The 589-nt window shown below is 63.8% G+C and overlaps 1 protein-coding gene across 1 annotated transcript in view; it reads left to right on the plus strand.

Moving 5' to 3' along the window:
• Positions 1-179: 179 nt before the first annotated feature.
• ETH_00037480 (ankyrin repeat-containing protein, putative) overlaps positions 180-589 on the plus strand; it is a gene marked incomplete at both ends in the record, with an annotated part of 2,365 nt that continues 1,955 nt past the window's right edge. Inside the window, one exon of the mRNA XM_013374174.1 lies at positions 180-588. Coding sequence (XP_013229628.1) covers positions 180-588 — 409 coding nt within the window. The remainder of the gene's footprint in view (position 589) is intronic.

Raw genomic sequence — 589 nt, forward strand, 5'->3', positions numbered from 1 at the left:
CCCCAGGGGCCCCTGGGGACCCCGGGGCCCCACAGGGTACTCTGGGGCCCCAAGAACCCTCAAAGGACCCACAGGGGGTACTGGGGGGCCCCCCTGGGGGGCCCCCCAATGCAGCTGAGGGGGGGGCCCCCGCAGACGGCTATATAGAAGCTTTGCTGCCGCTGATGGTTGCAGCAGGAATGGTGGGGCCTGAGCAGCAGCAGGAGACCGAAGCAGCAGCAGAAGCAGCAGCAGCAGCAGATGCTGCAGCAGCAGCAGCAGCAGAAGGAGCGTCGCGGCTGCTGGAGTGTTTGTTTAGCCCAGATGCAGCAGAACAACTTGCTGCTGCTGATCCCAAGGATTTGCTGCTGCTGCAGCAGCAGGAAGTAGCAGATGTGCTGCTGCGGCATGCAGTGAGGGACGAGCACAGCGACAAAGACACGCTGAAGCTGCTGCAGATCTTGCTGCTGCAGCAGCAGCAGGGAGAAGCAGCAGCAGCAGCAGCAGCACGTGCCAATGTGGATCAGAAGGTGGTGGACCTGCTGCTGCTGCCGCAGCAGCAGCAGCAGCAAACCGTGCCAGTGGAGTGTCTGTGCGGGGTGGCCGTCAC

This window comes from Eimeria tenella, genomic scaffold (genome assembly GCF_000499545.2).
Source record: "Eimeria tenella Houghton genomic scaffold, Eth_scaff1994, whole genome shotgun sequence".
Lineage (NCBI taxonomy): Eukaryota > Apicomplexa > Conoidasida > Eucoccidiorida > Eimeriidae > Eimeria > Eimeria tenella.